Source organism: Phoenix dactylifera, chromosome 16 (assembly GCF_051530095.1).
Source record: "Phoenix dactylifera cultivar Ajwa chromosome 16, Ajwa_hap1_PhDact_Kaust_v1.1, whole genome shotgun sequence".
NCBI classification, from domain to species: domain Eukaryota; kingdom Viridiplantae; phylum Streptophyta; class Magnoliopsida; order Arecales; family Arecaceae; genus Phoenix; species Phoenix dactylifera.
In genome coordinates, this window is record NC_143205.1 from 13,822,364 (window position 1) to 13,841,082 (window position 18,719).

The 18,719-nt window shown below is 37.1% G+C and overlaps 1 protein-coding gene across 5 annotated transcripts in view; it reads right to left on the reverse strand.

The window, feature by feature from the left end:
- LOC103724153 (ARM repeat superfamily protein) overlaps positions 1 to 13,772 on the reverse strand; it is a 30,889-nt gene extending 17,117 nt beyond the window's left edge. For 2 of the 5 annotated variants that reach the window (XM_008815324.6, XM_026800392.4), the window contains exons 1-13: positions 13,562 to 13,770; positions 13,363 to 13,455; positions 8,127 to 8,302; positions 7,342 to 7,615; positions 7,205 to 7,272; positions 7,055 to 7,124; positions 6,598 to 6,954; positions 4,631 to 4,710; positions 4,477 to 4,528; positions 3,937 to 4,090; positions 890 to 977; positions 478 to 580; positions 317 to 404 (exon numbers count right to left, since the gene is read on the reverse strand). In XM_008815324.6, coding sequence (XP_008813546.4) covers positions 317 to 404; positions 478 to 580; positions 890 to 977; positions 3,937 to 4,090; positions 4,477 to 4,528; positions 4,631 to 4,710; positions 6,598 to 6,954; positions 7,055 to 7,124; positions 7,205 to 7,272; positions 7,342 to 7,615; positions 8,127 to 8,302; positions 13,363 to 13,455; positions 13,562 to 13,735 — 1,777 coding nt within the window. In that variant the 5' untranslated portion in view covers positions 13,736 to 13,770. Of the gene's footprint in view, positions 1 to 316; positions 405 to 477; positions 581 to 889; positions 978 to 3,936; positions 4,091 to 4,476; positions 4,529 to 4,630; positions 4,711 to 6,597; positions 6,955 to 7,054; positions 7,125 to 7,204; positions 7,273 to 7,341; positions 7,616 to 8,126; positions 8,303 to 13,362; positions 13,456 to 13,561 lie in introns of all 5 variants that reach the window. The other 3 variants (XM_088712975.2, XM_088712977.2, XM_088712976.2) reach the window with 2 other exon arrangements.
- Between the last annotated feature and the right edge of the window lie 4,947 nt (positions 13,773 to 18,719).

An 18,719-nucleotide genomic window follows, 5' to 3' on the forward strand; every position in this document is an offset into this window, starting at 1 on the left:
AAAGAGATCTAATTTTCGGATATGTAACAGAAGAAGTTCCTGCAAAAAACTTGTCACAAAATACTGTAATGTCGAGGTTTTATTAAGCTTCCTCCCAGCAAAAACAACCAGGCAAATGGCATAGGCACATATTGGATAGCAAAATCTTACATACGCAATTAAAATTATCACAAGCCTACAAAGCTAGTATTACAACATATATTGGTGACAAAGATATTAAACAGTCTAATTGCACCAAATGTTATCCAGCAGTAACACCAAAATAATTTTGCAATGGAGAATTTTCATCAGTAATGATTTCAAAAGGTAAGCTAACCTGAAGCACCTTCTTCAAGCAATTTTAAGACATGTAATGAAGGAGGTGATTTAGAAAGTGCTGTACCCAAGCAACTAAGATCGCTAAGCTGCCAAAAAGGCATGAGATACGTAAGTGACATAATAGAGAATTTTCTGACAGAAAAATCAAACATAACTAACCAGAAGACCAATATTTTCATTTTTTAATGCAAGGTTCTCCATTATCCTAGCACGCAGAGATGCAATAACTGTTGGCAACAGCTCTCCAGGCATTCGAGAATACCTGTTTGTTAAACATAACCAGTAAAGAGAAGGAAAATAAAGTCCATAAATAACAGCACTGACAGTTTAGATTTTAACAGCAAAAAAACAAAAGCAGGTCTTAGAAAAGAAGAAGGTAGAAGATCTCAAGAAATGTCAAAGGGTATAAGAAATTTGTGTCTTTGTCAGCATAAACGCTGCTGACTGGGAAAAAGGGGGCTACCACAGTTCCATCGTATCATATGAAATATTCAGTGTGAGTATATTACAATTAGTGATTACAATGGAAGAGCATGTATTTTGAAAATCAAATACAGAGTTTGAATCATACGGTGTAGCAGATATCAGGAGCATGAGGGCTTTAAACAGTGAAGCAAGCAATCCACTATGAGTTTCACGCTGCATTAAGCACAATAAACCTGCAATATAAAGATGAATAAGTCAAGTGGTGGAGCATGCATAATTAAATAAAGATGTTGTAGCTGGAATAAAGAACTCAGTGCTGAACAGCTATGCTCATTAATTATTTTATATTAAAGAATGAAATTCAATATTCTAAATTAGTTAAAGAGTTTTTGTTGTGTGTGTGTGTGTTTGTTTTTTTGGCGGGTTGGGGTGAGAGAAAAGGGGGGGGATATGTGTGTGTAAAATGATAAACAACTCCAGGAGCACATCTGCTAAGGAAAAGTTAAACATGTTGGAATGGGATATGAAGCTGAGGTTTGCATTATGAGAGCAAATTATATTTCATCATTTGAAGTTTTGAACTGTTTTTTTCCTATGAAGAAGAAAGAGAGAGACATGCAAAGACTGTAAGCCAATACCAAGAGGAAGCCTAACCACACAACATCTACCTTCTGCTGGTTGGAATGACCAGCCTCTAGTTGCTCTCTCAGGTTGGGAGAGCTATGCTTCAAATAAAATATAATTTTGCCAAAGAAAGGAAACAAAATTTCATTAAGATTTTAAAAGAAATGGTGCTGTGAATTTTGACTATGTTGACTGCAGACTATAGAAATGCTCATGAACCTTGTGGCTGTAGGCTGAGCCACTGAATTCAACTTTAATCAAATGTCTACTAGAATATGCGGCAGGATTATAAAGCAAAAAGTTTTAACTGTACAACATTTCTGGAACTATTAGAAAAACCAAAAAATTGAAAAAAAAAAACATAACTTACACAACATAGAATAGTAGGTTCTAGATGCATACTTAGGTGCATGAAGAAAAGAAATGGAAAAGCTAAATGCTTAAAAATAGATGGTGGAAAAACTTATACATCCTTTAAAGATATAATGTTAAACAATAGAAATTGTTACTTGAGAATTCAACCAGGTAGGCTGTAGGATTACAGTCTGACTATTGTATTCAGAAAAAAAATTGCTACAGCAGTGTAGTCAGAGGCTAGCAGGCAACATATAAAAATAGTTGGTTGTGGCTTGGCAAGGAACAAGCGGCAGTTATGGAAATAAGGCTTAACTTAAGCAATGGGACATATTGGAAGAATTTAAAAGTATGAAAAAACTAAGATACAAAAAAGAAACAAGTTAGGAAGGCTTTGTGTACAGCTAATGATAATCAATATAATATATTAGGTACACAAAAGAAGAAATATATGAAATTAATAATTGAACAAGGACAAAGAGAGGAAATCCGAGATTTAGATCCAATAAAAGTCATGATAGAATTTTGGTGGAAGACAGGGCGATTGAAGAAAGATTGAAAAACTATTTCCAGAAATAAGAATTCTACTAGAGAAGTTGTGTTGGAAAAGCATAAAAAGGGATTTGGCTGGTCTCTCTTTTAATTAATTGACAAATAAAGCTCCACGACTATGCAAAAGTACAACAGTAGAACAGAATGAAATACCACTTATATCTGGGAAACAATGGGAGAAAGCACGCTGATTTTGTTGATTGCATAAACAGTGATATGTACGAGCAAAAAATGTTTACTGACTTGAGGAGAGTTAGATGATACGCATCCAAAAGAAAAAAAGGAACATATAAAACTGCACCAGCTGTCATGACTTAAACACGTTGATTATGGGGAGGGTGTTTAAAAAAAAAAAGAAAAGTGATGACAATCCCCAATAACTAATTTGGTTTTATCATTGTATATAAGGTACACAATGGAGACTGTCTTCTTAGGTAGCTGGAAAGATATTAAGAAAGCATATGATATATCAGGACAGAAGGTGTGAAGAAAATGGCACATTGAAAGGTTAAGGACATGCATACCAGAGTAACCAGACCATTGACAAGGACATGAAGTAGGTCTTACGAGACATAAATTTACAGTTATGCATGTCCTTAAACCAAGGACCAGCACTAAACCCATATCACTTCGCATTGGTTATAAATGAACTTACTGCCTATCACCTAGAAGTCGCACTATTGTGCATACTATCTACCAATTATTCTGCACCAGTCCACAAGAAGAAGACAATTTAATGCTAAGGTAAAGGTACAAAGGAAAGCCTTAAAATACATGGGCATAAACTTAGTAGAGTGAAACAGAAAATATGGAACACAGTTTTAATTAAAATGGAAATGAAAATGAAATCCAAGTCAATATTGATATGTAAGATAAATCACATTGTAATTTGTGTTGTTATCAAGGAACTTAACAAAGAGATCAATGAGGAAACATCTAATAGGAATTGGGTAAAAGAAATGCAGAGGTGCTTCTAGGTCTTTTTCGACCGATGCATTCCCCTGCAGGTTAAGGAAGACATTTTAAAATCGTAATAAGGCCTCCAGTGCCGTAATCTTTGTAATATTTGGCCAACAAACAAAATAAACAAAGCACAAATAAGAATGTTGAGATGGATGCATGGTATAAGAATGATCATCTAAGGGATGACATATTTGAGGCAGTGTAAAAATTACATCGAGGATGAACTGATGGAGAACCAATTTGGTATACTACACACGCATGCGCAACAAATTACATGAGGTCTCTTTGACAAGGAAAGGTGCTTGAATGTATATATAAAGTTTGAGGAAGGGAAAGGACAACAGTTAGCATAGGACGGATTTGGGATGGAAGTATCTGAAAAACGATGCAATAATGCCAAAGTCTTAATTGGTATGATTGGAGAATAAGGACTTTTCAAGGCATCCCCAGAGATAATGCTTGATTGCTATGGTTTTATACATACATGGTTATATGTATGTGTGTGTGTGTATTAATTTGCACGTGAAACCACTATAATGCTACCACACTGGAAGCTACCTAGCACTTTAGTGTTTCGAGAATATTAAAAATCCCGAGCTCATCTTAGCTCTCCTTTGAAAAAACTTCCACAAATAATCCAGAAAAATATTTCAAAGATTTCCTTAATCCAGGAAAAAGCAAAAGGTCAGTATGTAGTACCTGTATGTAATTGCATTAACTTTTGACCGAGGGAGCTAGATAGTGTAGTAAAAGATCCACATTTAGAAGAATCTCTATATTCTGCTACTTGCAACAATATTGATGAATGTTTATCCAGCATAGCAGCTATTGTTGTCGCTGATTCTATCCGTATCTGCATAGAAGGAAGATATGTTAGCAAAAAATGCAGAATAAAGATAAAAAATCCAAACATTAGAAGATGAGAATTGAATTATCAATGCATTACAAGCATGATGAACACCAAGTCTTGTGATATTAGGCAGCTCATGTACCATACATATAGTGGCAAGATCAGCAAAAGAAGGTAACTGATGCAGGCCTCCAAACGGAGGCATTTATTGTGCTATTGCAAAATGGAATTCTTAAGAAAGAAAATTGGGCTTGGCTTCCAGCAAATTGTTGATATTGCAGGACAAAAATGCAAACTACAACATGGTTTAGCTGTTGAAGATGTGAAGCACTAGAAAGCAAAATCAAGGATAATTGAAACCACAAGCACTCAAATTCTAGAAAACTTACCTTTATTACAGGATCAAAGATCAAGCATGTCATGAGAGTAGCTTGATACTTCCTGTTTGAAGTAACAAATACCTTACGATTTAGGAGATGGTCACTAAAATGAAAAGCCACAGGAAAAAAAGCTAGCAATATCAGAGATACAATCAAAAGTTACCTTTGCTGTAGTACATCATTTTCAGGCAAAAGTAGCGTCCAGAGAGAAGTGAGCCACTTTGGATCAGCGTGACACAGATCCTTCACAGATGCAATCAGTTAAACAAGTTAATCACAACCATTCTCCACAATAATTACTGTATATAAAATTTCCACAAGTAAACTCACAAAGCTTGCTAATTGTTGATATAGATAGCATTTGATCAATGAAATCTAAATTGCATTACTGACTTTTTTTGTGCAACATGAGGTAGGCAATACTAAAGATTTAAGCACAAATGGTGTACAATTCATTAGATATTTCACAGCCTTCAAACTGGTCTTCATATTAAAACAAACGACTGCATCTGCTTAAAACCTAAAACCAGTGAACCCATAAGTAAAATTACATCATCAATTCCCACAAGCATGACTTATTTGCGAATAAATTAACTCACAGACATTTAGAACTCATTATCTCCAATATGCTGAAAGATTTTGTGAATCAAAGAACTTTTACCTTCATTATGTATTATGAGCCACCGTGTAATTTTAGAACAAGAAATTTCACTGAGATTACTTTGATGTAATGCAAGAAATGCTAACAACTTCAAGAAATATTTTAGTCAGTAAAGGTTGTCTCAGAGATAGAAGTCAGAAAGCAGTCATCAACTAGTTTATGCCCCTCTCTGTCATTAAACATATAACAAAACTTGGTTTAAGATTATACACTTCTTTAATGACACTCAGATGGACAAATTTTGAAACGAAGCAAATATTAGGATACCAAAGAAATTAGGGCATCAAATTCCCAGAACACATGTAGAAGTTTAGGATATCTTATAAATCTTGATTGGAAAGGAAAAAAAACTCATAGGTTGTGCCTGCAGCTTGCCTCTCCTGTACCTCCTCAGGTGTCACTGCAACAGCACCTAGTCCACTATGCTCTGGTGTACTGTAGCCTACCTCAATTAGCTAGCACCTATGGTTGCAAAAGTGAAGAAGGGGAAAAAAATGGTGTAGAGGAGCGAAGCAATATAAATAAAGGATAGCTGGCACTAAAACATTACTCAATGATGTTTTAAAAACATGATCATTGATACTTACGATTCAGAAAAAGTAAGAATAAAGAGTGCTGAATGTGAAGTTATGAACAGGTCATGCCAAGGGCCATAAGAGCTTATTCCAAATATCAAATTTGCATTTGTTGGAAGCTAGGATATCTACAGTATGTGTACATATTTTTTTTTGTGTTTGGTGTGTGTATACAAGAAATTATTTTAAGCAGATGCATATGCCTATAGCACATCACTGATAGAATTCTTACATCATTGCATCTGTATGAAGGTTGTGAGGACATATAGCCCATTCAAAGTGAGGCATTCTTGCTCTCTGAATGTGTGTGCTGATACATTTTACACTTACATGGACAAAAAAGAAAAGATACCAAATGCAAGATTTTGTTAGGTATGTATATCCTGTAAAATAGTTGGACTCTCTCATATGATCGTTATATTTTACACCCCTGTACAACATCAAATAAAAGGGGAAAAAACAGATAAGAATGATAATCATTACATTCAAAAAAGAATGACATGATGTCCATTTGCACAGCCTCCTCATATAAGTTCGCCGACATGGTAATTTATTTATTTTATTGATTTATGGCATAACGGGTCAATAAGCCGAATTGCAGTTGAAACTTTGATCCATGAACCAGACACCAAAAGAGTTCGGTCTAAGGTCTAAGTTTCATAGAGGTGCTAACTGGCCTTGATGTTGAGCAACTAAAACAGCAAAAATATAGCTAAATTTCCTGTTACATATGTCCTTTAGGTAAAGAAATAGCAACTAAGAGCACATGAACAGCTTTAAAGTCCTTAAGTATAAGTCATAATCACACTTATAAAATAACACTAGATCATATTACTGATATATAGTTAAGAATGGCAGAAAATTAAGATGACAAGATGTCAACAAGACAATTACCTGGATACAAATAATTGCAGCTAATCTAACTTTGGAGGTTCGATAACGGTCACCGTCCTTCACAAGCCCATCGCTATCACTATGATCTGAATCAGATGATGCAAATCCGTATTTTGAAGGCTCACTAACTGAAGAACTTTGAGCATCCACTAAATTAATCTTAGTCCCCTCCCTTTTGCGTAGGTGAGGGGGTCTATAACGACCATGTTCACTTTGTCTGCAATCCAATTGTCCAGACTTCATATCTGGAGAACTAAATGATTTGTCCTTTGAACCAGTGGTTGCAGGCGGCAAAGAAGACCTACTAGGAAGACCATACATAAAAAACATCTGCAGTGTTGCCACAAAACCTGCCACCTTCCATGTTCATAAAGAATGTTGATTATCAGATATTCAGAAAGCAAAATTTTAAGTATGATTCTAAAGTCAATTCATATAGCTGAAGCTATAGACATACATGCTCTGAAAGGGAACCTTTTGGCTCTGAAAGAACCAAATGCAGACAATTAAAAAGAGTGGTGTAAAACCTGCAAAACGACACAATAAAACTCTTTCTGGTTGACAGTTATTATAAGAACATTAGCATAAAAAATCGAAAAACAAGTACCTGGACATGGCATTGTTTTCAACAATCAAGTTCTTTGATGCCAAGAAATCCATCAGTTTTCTTAAAACCTGGTTAGAGGAAAAAAGTGAGAAAATGATTAACATAGATACCAAATTTAAACAGAGAAATATACTCACTTCAACCACGGACTGCCATAAATTCGCCTCCATGGAAGATCCTGTTCGAGATAAAGCATCTCCTATCATGGAAAATGCAATGGTTTGCATATCCCATAAGCCATTCCATTTTGAATCTCCAATTCCAGAATTGGCAGCAGGAGTATTGGTTCCATTTGAATGAAATAGATTATTTAGCTCAAAATGCAAGCATGCAATGACACTGAGAAGGAGTCTGATTAACTGTGTGCTTTGTGATAATGAATTATTTCTTCCACATGCCTTCACAGTAAACCTGAAAAAAAAATGATAATGGGTCATTCACATGTAATTTCAGGAAAAAAAATGTGAATACCATCCATACCTAGAATTAATGCATTCAATAGATGATTTAGCAGGTATACTCCTAGTGCAAAAGCTATGCATGCCATACAGTGACAATTCGAAGTATTAGCACATAACTGTTTTAATCAGTGTTTTCTTATCAATCCCAGCTGCAGTAATTCTAATTAAAGTTTGAACATTAGCAGTTTCTCATACAACTTAACAGAAAGAACTTAGACTTCCAGAAGTTTCTTTCATGAAGATTTTTATTCGAAGCATGGTAGAAGGATTTTTGTCTGTAGCATCAATAACCTTGTTCTCCAAGCTTTGCACACTTCAGCTAACAAAATCAGATATATCATATGCTAGAAAAAGTCGTGATTGTTTACAACTCCCTACAGAAATTAAGGCATTTGTCGAGGCAGCACTCACCAAACATGAAAAGGCCAATACCTATTCACGAAATCATGAAAATTAGCTACCTGAGAACATCTAAAATCTCTGTTACGGCTTTCATTCTAGCAGTGCTCTCCAAAATGATGCTCTGAGTACTAGAGATGCCTAGTGAGCATTCCACAGTCTTTTGAAGAAAGCTCAGCATAACAGTACAGGACGCAGAATCAATCTCCCGGAGGATTCTGCAGCTAACATCATGTATCTGCAGATAATACCAACAGAAATGGAATACAGTTAGCAGGTAATATAAAAAGTAACTCCCTGAAAACATTGAAAAGATTCAGTGTATGAACAATGAACCATCTATCTTTTCTTGATAATAAAGAACAAAACTTGAGCAGGAAAAAATTGAAGAATGAACATCAGAAGGCAGAAACATGCAATAAAGAAAGTAAGTAACAGAAGATTTTGGGCCAACCAGAGTTTGCAACAGAAAAAGTTAAAAGAGAACTTATCGCAAAAAGCAGCAGTATATCACAATAAACAATGTCAGAACAACAGACAGCACAATAGCCCAGTGGTTGCATCACTCTTTCAGTTGGAAGGAAGTTATTACTCAAAGTTTGGGAAGTGCCTTCCCAAGTGTTTGACATGCATAACCCTTCCATCATTTCTATGAAATGGTTAGCAGAGTCTCCATCATTCTAATATAAAAAACATATAAATGCATATGAATAAATTAATAAATAAATATACCAAACACTTGAGAAAACAGGATAATGCCTATAGGAGCAGTGATAATAAATCACAAAAGGGGATCATACATATTATATATTGCACATTAATAGCAATTGTTGAATATCATTACAGGATACCAGCCATGGGCTACATATATAGTTACTAGGAAAACGATAACTATGACAAAGAAAAAATACATTCAATCTCAGAGGTTATTAAGTGAAGGTGGGATTTTAGGGAGAAAATAGAAAAGATATGTATATAGATCAATTTTCTTACTAAACAGTGGTCCTTGAGATTTTATGTTGTGATTTATGTTTTGATATTTTTTAGAGAAAACTACGTTTTGATATTGCTAAAAAAAGAAAGTAAAGATAGACTATGTTTTGATTTGAATACTATTACAAAAGCTACCCCTTAGAAGTTTCGGATTCATTTGGAGCTATTGCCGAGGTCGAAAGACAGCTCAGCTTTTGATTTTTAAATCTTGAGGAGAAGGTAGATTTAATCAACAAATCCTGCACAACTTTGGATGTTTGACTTGTACAATTGTATGATTTATCTCATCTAACAACTCATTAGAGTGCCATAGGAACAATCATTCACAATTGTTCCCCAAATTCATGAGCCACTTTTCATTCAAATGCATGAAGAAAGGATTGTCGAACTGTCCCTAAACCAGGCAATTTAGGGTATACCGTACCGAACCAGCCCAAAATTGGGATGATTTGGGCTTTCCAAACAAGGCAAGGGTGCACATGATTGAATCAGGCCAAACCAATTGATTCTGCCCGGTTTTGGACGTACTAACTCGGCTCATCCGAGCCAAACCAACCCCTAAGACCCATCCTCCATCCCAACCTCAATCTTCATCCCAACTTTCTTATCTCCTTGTCTCTCCGTCTCTCTCTTATCAACCCCCACTTATCACTCTCGATCGCCTCAGCCTTGAAGCCAACCTCGCCAAGCACACCTCCACCATCACTAATCAACCTCGACGCTCTCGATTTCCACATGCCCCTCTACCATGTCCACCGCCCCCATCTTCTTTGCCAGCCACCAGTAAGCTACTAAAATCCCCAATCCCCCTCCCTCCCCCTCTTATACACCCCTGTCGATTGTCGTCGACTGCCTTGGCCTTGACACCAACATTATCGAGCACACCTCCACCATCATTGGTCGCCCTCATCACCCTTCGTCCCCATGGGCTACTCCACTATGTCCACCCTCCAGCCACCAATAGGATGAAATCCCCATATCTCCCCCCACCTCTCTCTAGATTTGGGTGAAACACCCTAGATTGGGTGCACTAACACCTAACCTACATGGGCTTGCCCACTGTCATAGTAGCCAACATTGGCATGCTTAATATCATAGTAAAAAAACTAGATCAAATTTATTAGAAACATTAATAACCTTCTCTTAGCCGGCAAAGTAGGTAAGACCAAATAAATATGTAAACTTACTAACTAAAATTGTAATGTTTGCACCTCAAGCATGGATCAAGGTTAGATCTCATTTATCTTTCTCTAACATTTTCGAACTTCTAAAGGAACATATAGTTAAAGTTCAAACATCTTTTAACTGGTAAACTATTTTTTCATGAAGATAAACATGATGATGACGACGATGATGCTGATGATGTCATTTTGCATGAATCGCACTTTCCATTTTTTCCCCCATGCATTCGGACTGCAGCACATTGAGAGACCATTTTGGCCCTTTGTTTAATATCACACCATCTCCAAGTACGTATCACAAGATGAGTGACAACATGAGCATCAAAAATAATAATAGGTATTTTACATATACCTAAAAATGCCATTTTGCATAAATGGCCATTTTTTGCTTGTCCCTAAGCGTTTGATCACCACACACGTCAAGGAGATCATTTTGCCCCTTCGCCTAGAATCACATTGTCACCTTGCCCATATCCTGAGATGAGCAGCAATGTGAGCATTGCCTTACGGAGATGTCAGCAAGGCATATGCCACCATGTATAGAAAGAAAAATTTCATTGATCCCATCCCTAGTGTTTTATTCTACCCAGCTTCCAAAGGAAAGCTCAGGATACCTACAAATACTATAAGTGTCCTAGAAAATGAGGAAAAGGAAGGAAAAAATTTTCAAAGAGATCCAACCTCCTTTACCTCCTTTCTCAGAAACTCTCCTTAACCAACCAATCCGGTTGGGCGAGCTATGTATCCAATCCTCCCCCATTCTCCTCTTCCACTATATCCTCCCACCCCAGTAGTGTCTCCACCTCTCTCCTCCTTACTGCAAATCTCTTCCTTCTTCCTCTTCTTTATGCCATCATCCACCTCCCTGCCAATCCACCTAAGAGAGACCAAGAAGACCAATGGACGGGTTGAGGCCGCACCAAGCGGGGAGCGGGTGGGTAACAGAAGACGAGGAGAGGTGAATGGTGTGATGGATAAGGGGCATTTTATATGAAAAATAGTGATGATTGATATGATGGGGCGGGAAAGGACATGAAGAGTAGCAAGGAGTGGATGATGGTGTATAGAATGTGGAAAACAAGGTGGCAAAGATAGTGGCGGTGTTCTTGGAGATGGGGATTGTTGCGAGCACCGTTGTTGCATGCAGAGGTCGGTCCAACCAAATCAGTCTAAGGAGATGGTCAAAATCTCTCAAAAAAAAAATTTTGTTTTTCAAGACACAAGTTAAAGCTGTAGGTGTCCCAAGCTTTCATGCAAAAGCAGAACATGTACATGGCATTATACACCCCGCCGACATTTCCAAGAGTTAATGCTCACAATCACACTACCCCTCAAATCAAGATATGTGTGTGGAGATGCATAAGGGACAAATAATCTCCTCCAACACATACAGAGACCAAATGCATAAGGGAACATGAAAAATGGACATTCACACAAAAATGGCATCTTAGGTAAATTGTTATTAAAAAAATAATAATAATATTCATTACCTTGTTGGACCTATTACATCACCCAACCGTCCTCAACTTAGCACCTTTCAGAATTCAAATAGATAATGGTGTACTAATTGAAACCTGAGCCTTACAGTTAGTCCTAAGCATCCCCATGTATCTTTATGCAACATAACCTTTGAAGTTTAACCTTACTAATTGTTCCATATAACCTAATGGCCGAATTCTTATCATCCAAATTAGCATGTCCATCTTTTTATCAACAAAAAACCATCCTGAATAATTTTGTTACCTATAATTTAACCAATGTTATAAACTACAACTAGCAATCAAGTACCCCTTTCTTCCAAGCCCTTTTAACAATAATCCATCAACACCTCCATTTAAAACCAATGACATATGACATGTGATCACACCCCCAATCAGGCCAATCGTGAATCCAACTAATCCATGTGAGGCAACTAATAAAGACTATTCAAGTGACTTGATTGTCTTCCTCATCACTCATGCTTGCTTCTCAAGTACTTTTTTGTGCAAATCTTGCAGCAAGAGTTACAACTATATGCAAATTAAAAGGAGACCTCCAGTCCCTCAAAACACAACATCAGAGGTTCCTCAAAACACAACATTCCCAACTTCTTGCAAAAGGCATCCAAAATTGGTAGTTTCTTTACTAGAATTCCAACTTCATATGCTAATCTTTTGTTCTTGTAGCTGCTCTATGCTTATGCCAATCCTCCTCTCAGATATGTCAATCCACCTTACAAGAGCCTAAAGATATCAAGTCTTCAAAAGGAAACCTTGGACAAGAAAAAACCAGTTTACTTCCAACAATGGAGGGTAGCACCACCACCTCCTTGAAGGCAAAGCCAGGTCCAGCATTAAAAGCAGTACATCAGCACTACATGCTCAATGACAAAGCCTTTTAGATGTACTATAATATTACTGAAGGTCAATGCACTTAAGATATAATCATTCAATTTTGTAGCCATCTGTCTCCATTGAACTCTTTCTGATGTTAGAATCATTGAGACCTCTCAAAGCAAAACGAAACCATGCACTTGAAAAACTCCTCCAGATCAACAGTTCATAACCATATGACCGCAATTACAACATACATAAAGACCATCCCATTTCAACAATGCTTAACTAAGATTTCCTGTTTAACCTTATCTATAGCATCAGAACTCATCTTTCTTGAACCGGAGCCCAAGAGGCCCTTGTCTTCCTGAATATATTTCATATTCTTCCTGGCTAGATCCTACTCTTTACAAGACTCCACTTTGGCTGCTCATCTTCATCTACCCAGTTTACTCCTCTTCAACATCAAGAACCACCTTCTCTTACTCATATTTCTCACTTTTTGCCTCTAATATTTCAAAAGGTAGGCTTTACATCAAACCATCTAAACATATTTCACACTTCCAGACTCTCATAGTTGGTTTCCTCCTTTTTCGCACTACAAACCTGAATTGGAAACGCATGACACTAGAAAGAACCCATTATAGTCCTTTATAGTGCGCCCCATTCATGCACAAACATATATTTACATCCAAAGCAGCACTAATTTCAGTATTAAGAACTCAAATCTTCAAATTAAAAACAAGGAAAGGAAAAAGAAACACAGACACGCACAATGCTGAACATAAGAAGATAAGAAGTACGAAGATTACCAAATGACAAACACGAACCAAGGTATCAGCGGCACCTTGGCACTCCGAAACAGCCGAGGCCAATTCGGCCAGAAGCATCACATCCGAAGTGACCTGAAACCATCCAAAGACACCTCCTTTAGAGGAAAACCACCACAAAAACTACCAGAAGAGAAGAACGGAAACCAAATCCGGATAAGAAATTAGGGATTTCTGGTACCTCGTGAGGGGGCAGATCGGAGGCGGCGGCGACCAAGGAATCGGAGGGCAGGGAGAGGACGAGGTCGCGGAGGAGAGCGAAGAGGGTGTGGGGAGGGGGCGAGGTTAGGGTTTCGTCTCTGAGAGTGAGGAACGCCGTCCGCCATGAACGGACGCCGGACGAGGACGAGGCCATCGCCGGAACGCTCGGGTTTCCAGGGGCTGGGGACATTGGTGGCGGTTTTAACATGGGTGTTGCTTTAGTCGGGCTGGGCGGAGGGCCCGGCCCGGCCCACCGGGCGGAACGACATGTATGTGTTTAGGTTTTTATTTTTCAGCAGCAAAGAAACTTGTACAAGATCACCGAGTGTGACTATTAGGGCTCGTTTGGTTCGCGGGAAGCATTTTTCCTTTTAGGAATATGATTCCTGAAAAACAAATTCCTAAGAAGAGGATGCCTAGGAAAGTATTTTTGGCATGTTTGGTTGATCACGGGAAAGTGACAAATTTTCAAAGTACTTATGTTTGGTTGCTCATCCACTTTTATAGGAAAGTTATGTATAATTTCTATTATGCCCTTAATAAAAATTAGGTTTTTAATGCTTCTTTAATGCTGAAGGGACTTTTTGAGAAAAAGTAAAAATGGAGTGATTTCCGCCTCATGGGAAAGTAATTTTCCCATGTTTCTCATGGAAAAGACTTTCGCATGAAATGTGGGAATCATATTCCTATGGGAATACAATTTTTCCTTCTCTCTCCTTTGAAAACTTCAATCAAACAAGAGGCATCTCATTACTTTTCCGTTGACCACACTTTTCCTCCTTTTCCCGCGAACCAAACGAGCCCTTAAGAAAATAATGACCTGACGGCCTAATGAAGTGAGTAAAATTAGCCTAATAAAAGATGAAGAATTTTTATGTACTTGATTGAAAATTCAAACCTAGAATAATTTACCAAGTTTTTAGCTTTCTCTTCCAAAATTATCGGTATAGGACAAAGAAAATTTTGGGATATTTGGGAAATTTTTGGCCGAATTAGGAAAAAAATTATCAAAGAGTAATAGTAATCCCAACAAATAATTAGTATTGGTAAAAACAACACAAGTGCTATCAAGAGAGTTGAGGTGAAAGGTGTGACGATAGAAACAACATTGTGAACCCCAAAAAGGTTGGATGGTGCTTTGAACAAAGACTTTTTCTCTAAAGGGCTCATATATGATTTCCAAACATCATAGAAACAACTAAACTATCTCACGGTACGATGCATTTGATAATCAAAACATAGGATGGTATGAAAGATTAGGTGTGATTTGTGAGTAGAAAACATACATTACAATTTTTGGGCATATAGAGACATTAAAATCTTGAGATTAGTTCGTGTACAACTTTGCGACAATGCAAGAGATCTAAGCATGCACTGTTTTGTATAGAGTGAGAAGTTCTTAGCAATTGAGGGCAAACTCAATCCTAAAAACAAAGAAAGTTTTCTGACCATATGGGCTTGAGCTCTCAATATTACATTAGAGGGGAAATCTCCAACCTGCTCATCGCTGGTTTGAATTTTAGAACCTCAGTTAGCAAGTAACAAAATTTGCCTTTCGGTATGTGTGTGTAGCCTGGAACCACCTAAGCCTATATTTATAGAATAAGTTAATTCAATAATAATAGATTAATTATTTCTAATTTATTGGATTTCAAAATTTCAAGTCTGCCCTTTTTTGTTTTTTGTCTTTTGTCTAGTGTATTTTCTTTAGTCCCACATTGGAAAGAGATAAAACTCAAAAGGGCTTTATGTAGTCTTCAACCTTTTTAACTTGGTGAAGTAAAGAAAATAAGTAGCCCATACGTGCACGAGCCCAATGGAGGTCCAAGGCAAAATTGGTGGATCCAATCCGAAAACGTGTTAACCGGGTGCGTTGCGCTCGATCATCGCGCATAGGGAGGAAATCTTCCTCCTCTTTATACTCTCTCTATTTTCTGTGTTCCTGAGTGGTTCTGGGTTGTTCGATATTGTCACTGCATTTGCGAGGATAGGCCGTCATTACCTGCTATACCGAGATTCATTCTCCGAGGGGTGTGATCTATTCTTAAGGACAGTAAAATCACGCCTCAACCAATAAGCTCTTTTTTCTTTCCATCTATTTTTTTAATAACATAACCTACTCTATGTTGGAATAAACTACTCCTTATATGATGGAGTAGTTTAAAATGGTCTCTCCATCAATGTTGGATGAGTTAAATGGATAAGTGAAGAAAAAGAGCTTTTTTTTCTATCTGACCATCCTATGATCCTATTTACACTACATCCAAGCTAAAGTGTTCCAAAAGCAAATCAAATAGTAAGTCTTAGAAGGCCCTCTAGAATAAATCCAGTAGTAAGTTTTTAAGTGGGTTGTATAGATCAAAGATACAGGCTGAAACATTAAATTAAGGATGTAGGCTGAGTAACTATGGTATAGATCGAATGGAACAAGAGCTATCAGCCTAGCTATGATGAGGATTTTAGTGGAGCGAAGTCTGAGAATGGTGGTTTCCATATCCATAACGCGAAAGGAGTAGTAGTCAAACTATGAAATTGTGATGGCACTATCTATCACGCATGAAAATAGTAGACCATGTGGCATACTAACAAGGACAAGTGGCAAAACAAATTAATGGCACTTATCTTAACTCTACTTAAGACATGAGTTGAGTGGTAGTATTACCTACCACTCTAGACAACAGTGACCCATATGACACATAATGGCAAGGATAAGTGCTAAGATAGTTAATGAAAGTCACCTATGAATATCGTATTATAATGTTAAAATAGAGACCTTTGATACATCAATCAATCCGGTTTCATCTTAATTATCTTTGCCTTACCTTTACCTTATCTTGTACTTAGATCATTAGTAGAATTCTATCGTAGGAGTTGCTGTAACGTAGTTTTCTTCTACCATAATCTTGGTTACCCCTAATCTAACCCTATTCATCTTCCGAACGGCAGTGTGACCATAGCAAAAATTCTTAAAGATCAAGGCATTTGGACTATGCTACTCTCATAATTCTTCTTTCGATTATCCTCTTTTCGGCTGGAATCTATCACACTCCGAGCTGTTAGACTTGTCAAACAAACTTTTTAGCATACCAATACCTAGGTGGTGAAAAAGGCTCTTGGGGAAACAAACACACTATCCACTGCATTTAGTATTCTATGACCACAATGTTTTTGAAAATTCAAATTTATATATTTAGGGTCCGGATATTGGAGTATAAAGCGAAGCAAGTTAACTTGTCTTGTCTAGTTTTAAATAATAATATTCAAGATTAGATCTTAAAAAGTTGATAAAGCACCTCATTGTTTAGGGCTAGAATTGAGTACATATGACAGTCAAAAAATATTTATGATGCTTTCAGTGGTTGAACACGATGAAAGCTTCAAATTGAGTATTAACCTATTAGGGACAAAAGTGGAAGACACTTTGGCCACTTACTAAGATTTAGATGTTATCCAAGAAATGTTATGGAGCTTCATAGATTGCGCGTAGACGTGCTCAGGCCAAAAGAAAGTGAGGAAGAGGCCTTGGATATAGTAGTTGCTAGTGTTTGTTGGGGCATATGGTTGGAGAAGAATGTTTTGGTAGTAACACAAGATAATCTAATCTTAGCATGTTGGGGCTATTTGGATTTAGGTATGAAATATTTTTGGACTTTTTCCATTTGAGGTTGCCGTTGGGAATGAGATAATAGTGGAAAGGAAGAATATCCTTCATCTTAGGAACTTAAGATCATAAGAGATGAAGAAATATTGGAATAAGAAAAATCACTTCTCGGACTGAATTATGTATTCCATTTTTTTCAGGTTGCGAGCTCCATGGAGGTTATAGGTGTTGAAGTATTTCAAAATTTCAAGTCTACCCTTTCTTTGTTTTTTGTCTTTTGTTGTGTACTTTCTTTAGTCCTACATTGGAAATAGATGAAACTCAAAAGGTCTTTATATAGTCTTAACCTTTTAACCTGGTGAAGCAAAGAAAATAAGTAGCCCACGCACGCACGAGCCCAATGGTGGTCCAAGCCAAAATTGGCAGATTTGATCCAAAAACGTGTTAACTGGGTGCGTCGCGCTCGATCATTGTGCATGGGGGGTGGGCTTGAGTCTAACTTCTTTTTGCCGTGTATTAACATAAGCAAATCTTATCTTCATACTCTCAGGTATTTTTGTTACTATCACACTCGTTCAGATTAAAGATAAAATAGGATTGATTAATGTGTTGAACGTCCCTCTTAGATTATGATTCTACTTATTTATACTAGGAAACATAATAATTATCAACTCTAATGATGATGGTCCATGTCCAGCTTCTATTTCTGGGAGTTTCAGCAATTGATACCAGCTGTCTTCCAATTCACATTCGTTAGAATAGTCAGATTCTGTACCACCAATGGTTGTGCTCAATTGATCCAAATCTTGTTGCTGCATCTCCATTCAGCCTATCTTGTATGAATCTACTCTTGATCATTTTTTGTATATTCATCTCTAATATGGTCTTTTGCATTTAGAAATATTCTTAGACCGATTTGGTCAACTCTCTTTGTGCAGTACTTGGTCAGCTTGGTCTATTAGATCAGATATTCCTTTAACCAACTATATGGGTAACCACACTAGTTTTAAGTTTTGGTTCAAGACTTTGGGGTCCTATCTAATCCGACTTCTGAGCTGCCACATATACGGTGATCTTCGGATATTAGGATATGGTGTAAACAAGAGATTTTTCATAATGATAATTTTTTATAAAATTGTAGTTGTGGCTTGAGCAAGGAGCCACTTCTCCCGACATTCGCACTATATTAATGGTAGAGAAAATATAATATAAGGTTCTTAGTTGTCCTAGTGTTTTAGAAGAATTCATCAACACAATAACTTGAGATTGACTGAAAGTTATAATCAATAATTTTGCTCAAGCAAAAAGAGAAAGAAATAAAGAAAATCTATAATGTCATGGGGACTACAATGCTCTGCAGCACTTTGCCTTCAGTGTCAGCTATGAGCATACATGCACGACGAGGTCATCGCCTGCCTGTCGGCTTAACTAAGATCGTTTGGACGCCCACAATCCAGCTTCACCATCTTAGCTGAAAAATCTGAGGCCGCATTAACTGGCTATTGGTGTCATCTCTCTCTCTCTCTCTCTCTCTCTC